This window comes from Arachis ipaensis, chromosome B4, assembly GCF_059453495.1.
Source record: "Arachis ipaensis isolate K30076 ecotype BB chromosome B4, ASM5945349v1, whole genome shotgun sequence".
NCBI classification, from domain to species: Eukaryota; Viridiplantae; Streptophyta; class Magnoliopsida; order Fabales; family Fabaceae; genus Arachis; species Arachis ipaensis.
The window spans coordinates 14385319-14388669 of record NC_142439.1 but is presented as its reverse complement, the minus strand read 5'-3'; the positions used below and the strand labels follow the sequence as shown (position 1 = coordinate 14388669).

At 26.2% G+C, this 3351-nt stretch overlaps 1 protein-coding gene across 1 annotated transcript; it reads right to left on the bottom strand.

Moving 5' to 3' along the window:
• Window positions 1–268: 268 nt before the first annotated feature.
• On the bottom strand, window positions 269–3351 carry LOC107638874 (ferritin-like catalase Nec2). The gene is made up of 3 exons (XM_016342272.3): window positions 2987–3351; window positions 2030–2255; window positions 269–858 (listed from the first exon to the last, which is right to left on the bottom strand). The coding sequence occupies exons 1-3, from the start codon at window positions 3349–3351 to the stop codon at window positions 481–483; spliced, it is 969 nt and encodes a 322-aa protein (XP_016197758.1). The 3' UTR covers window positions 269–480.

Sequence of the window (3351 nt, the reverse complement as noted above, 5' to 3'; positions counted from 1 at the left end):
ATTTTATTCGAACTTGAGACAGATTATGTAACATAATGAAGTTGGTGGTCTTGCTCATATATAAATATAACTTTAACCTTTTATATTTGATGATAATAAATTCATAAACAAGTGGCCAAATATCATACAGAAGTAAATAACAATATTAAGAGAGGAATTAGTTAATTAATATTATTTAATTTCCACTGCAGCATTCTAACAATATTAAATATTTCACACACACACATATATATAATCTTTAAAGATAAAAATAAAACATTATTTCGAATTTTAGGTCTAGAACAGTAATATTTTATTATCCTTTTACTTGTATACAAATACACACACATTGATTTTTTTTTTCCAATAATAAATCGAGTACAATATATAACAAATGGCAGTTATTTATTCATTAGATGAGACTTTACATATTTATACGATATGAGACATATTTGTTGTATACTTTTTTACCCCAGAAAAGGCATTAAAGCTGCCATAGCTTTAATTACGTTCCAAGTAAGATTTAGCGATGGTACCATTAGCTCCAAGAGGGTAGAATCCACCAGGAACATGTTCATCACCTGTTCCATACACTATTCTCAATATCTCTTTTGGAGTTCTAGGATATGAAAGTGAATAATCGTTGGCTGAAAGAATATTCCCTGTGACTTCTCCTTCAGCACCAAGCTCTTTAGGTACCACAAGACCTTCATCTTTAATACCTTCCCTCCCTAATTTGTTTCTAAGGTTTGAGATGCGATTTGTGAACTCAGTCACACTCACTTTATATGGGATTACTATCTCATCTCGCCGTTCGTATAACAAACCTCGGATTATTGCGTCTTGACCAGACTCCACACCTAATAGTCCTGCAACAAGCTGTACATGCATGCAATATCACACTATATGTTTAGATACATTCATTTTTCAATAAATCTTAAAAAAAAAACACTTATTTTAAAAAGGACAAAGTATATAATATGAAAGAATTAAATGTTTTTTTTATTAGATTTTAGGTTAAAATGTTGTATCTGATTGAATATTTTATTTGTTTTTTTACTTAATTTATTTTTGCATAATTAGTTTGAATGCATGATATAAATTCTATTTTTAGCACATTTAATTTAAACAATCCATGAAAGCATATATTAACTTCAATTAAATTTTATAAGCTCATGGGCTCAAATCTCAACTAATAAAAAACAGGAAAACTTATAAGCTCATTTTTACTGACTTTCCTTTTTTTTTTTTTTTTAATCTCTGAAACCAATAATTTTTTATTCAGAGGAAATAATTATGAGTAATGTTACATAGCCAATAAATATATTATTTTTAACCAATTGTTAACTAGCAATAATTTGTACCTATATTTACATATATTTTACACATAAGTATATAATTTGTACATATATTTATTAGAATTTTGCACATATGAATTAATACAGTTTGCACTCATAAATTAATACAATTTGTACTTACATTTTTTAAAATTTGTACATATAAATTAGTAAAATGATAATTTAGTATTTATGCTAGTCAAATGATGACCAAAAATACTAAAAATTGCTGGTCTCCAAAAGTTTTTTAATAAGTATTTTACATTCATCTTAAAAATTTATTTATAAATACAAATATTAATCTTTAACTTAAATAATAATAATAATAATAATAATAATAATAATAATAATAATAATAATAATAATAGATTTTTGCTAAGCTTAAATTTGGGCAATAAAAATGTGACTATGGATGAACCACCAAAAATAGATGAACCAATAAAAAAAGTGAACAGTTTTTTTATTAAATAATGAAACAACAAGTTTTTTAAGAATAAAGGTCAAAATAGATTAAATTATTAATGAAAAAAACCAAGAAACCTTTAATTAATCAAATAAATAAAAACCCCAAATTGTACTATTTCCCTCTGTGAATATTTTGAATCATTGTCCCACACGTATGTATTATATAATAAGTGAATTGATTTTTCATTAATTTTCAACCATATTAATTATTACTTGATCCACCGAATTAGTTTGGAGGTTTTAATTACCGCTTTGGCAGTGGCACTTTGCAGAAGCGGGTTGGCACCAACATAGCCATTCAGACCAACATAAGGAATCACATAAGATGCAATTAAATAGTTTATGTCATTAGCATAGGGATCAAATGGTGGCTCCAGCCTTTTACCAAAGGCATTATTTATTATTTGTCCAAATATTGCTGAGCTTATATTCAGCAATGGCCTTGAAAATCCTCTCACCGTGCTCTTTATGGCCCTGCAACCAAATTTAATTAAGTACTTTCATATATATAAACTAACACGTCAACACATTTTGTAATTTGTAACTATCGATTAATTATTATTAATATTTTTAATAATATAAAATTATATTTAATAATATAAAATTATACACTTTTTTTTAATTAAATATTAACTAAGTTTTAATAAAAATACTAACCCCAATTCTAAGACTTTTTCTAATTTAATTACTCTCAAGTAGTCTTTTATAATAACTGATAATTGAGTCAAGAATGTTTTCCTCCTTACTGTATGAACAAATTTTAACCATATATTTACGCTTGTTTTTTTTTTTATTTTGCAAAATTTGATTTATAAATTCAAATATGTTTTACTCTAGAATGATTGCAATACTCACAATAATTAACAAGAATAAAGACACAATAATCACAGTCTATACAAAATAATGAATTAAATTTTTCTGATATATTAATAGGAAAATGATCGAGAACGAATTCATTTTATTTACCTAAATTAAAATTAGATTTTTTTTCTTTTAATTTTCTCTTTCCTTCCCTATTATAAAAATCCAAAATGCAAACCTTTAATTTTTACTCGTCTAGTTGGTCGATTGATAATTCAAAAATAAGTTTTTTTTTTTTAAAATAAAACCATGATGATTAACATATACACAAGCAAAAACGTCTTACAATAAGAGAAATGATTAATAAAAATCTAGAATATGAATAAATAAAAATAAGAATGAACCTCAAATGTCCAACTTCTTGGAGACCAAATTGGAAGATAATATCCTTAATAAGGGGACTAAGATCGGCAATTTTGCCACCAATGGGAGAAGGTCCTCCTTCTGTTAAGTTAGGGTTAACCACATCCAAACCATAACCCTCGGCTCCATACAAAAAAAATTCAGCTTCCAAGTACTCCAAATTCAGAGCCACTTCAATCAAATCAGCATCAGATTTTGGAATAGTATCCCATGATCTCACAAAAATTTCATTAGAAGAATAAAAGAGAAACACTAGCAAAAACACAATAAAAGAACTCATGGAATTAGAAATAATGTTAAATGCCATGTGGATTTTTTTTTTCAAAGAAGATGATGTGTGATGCAT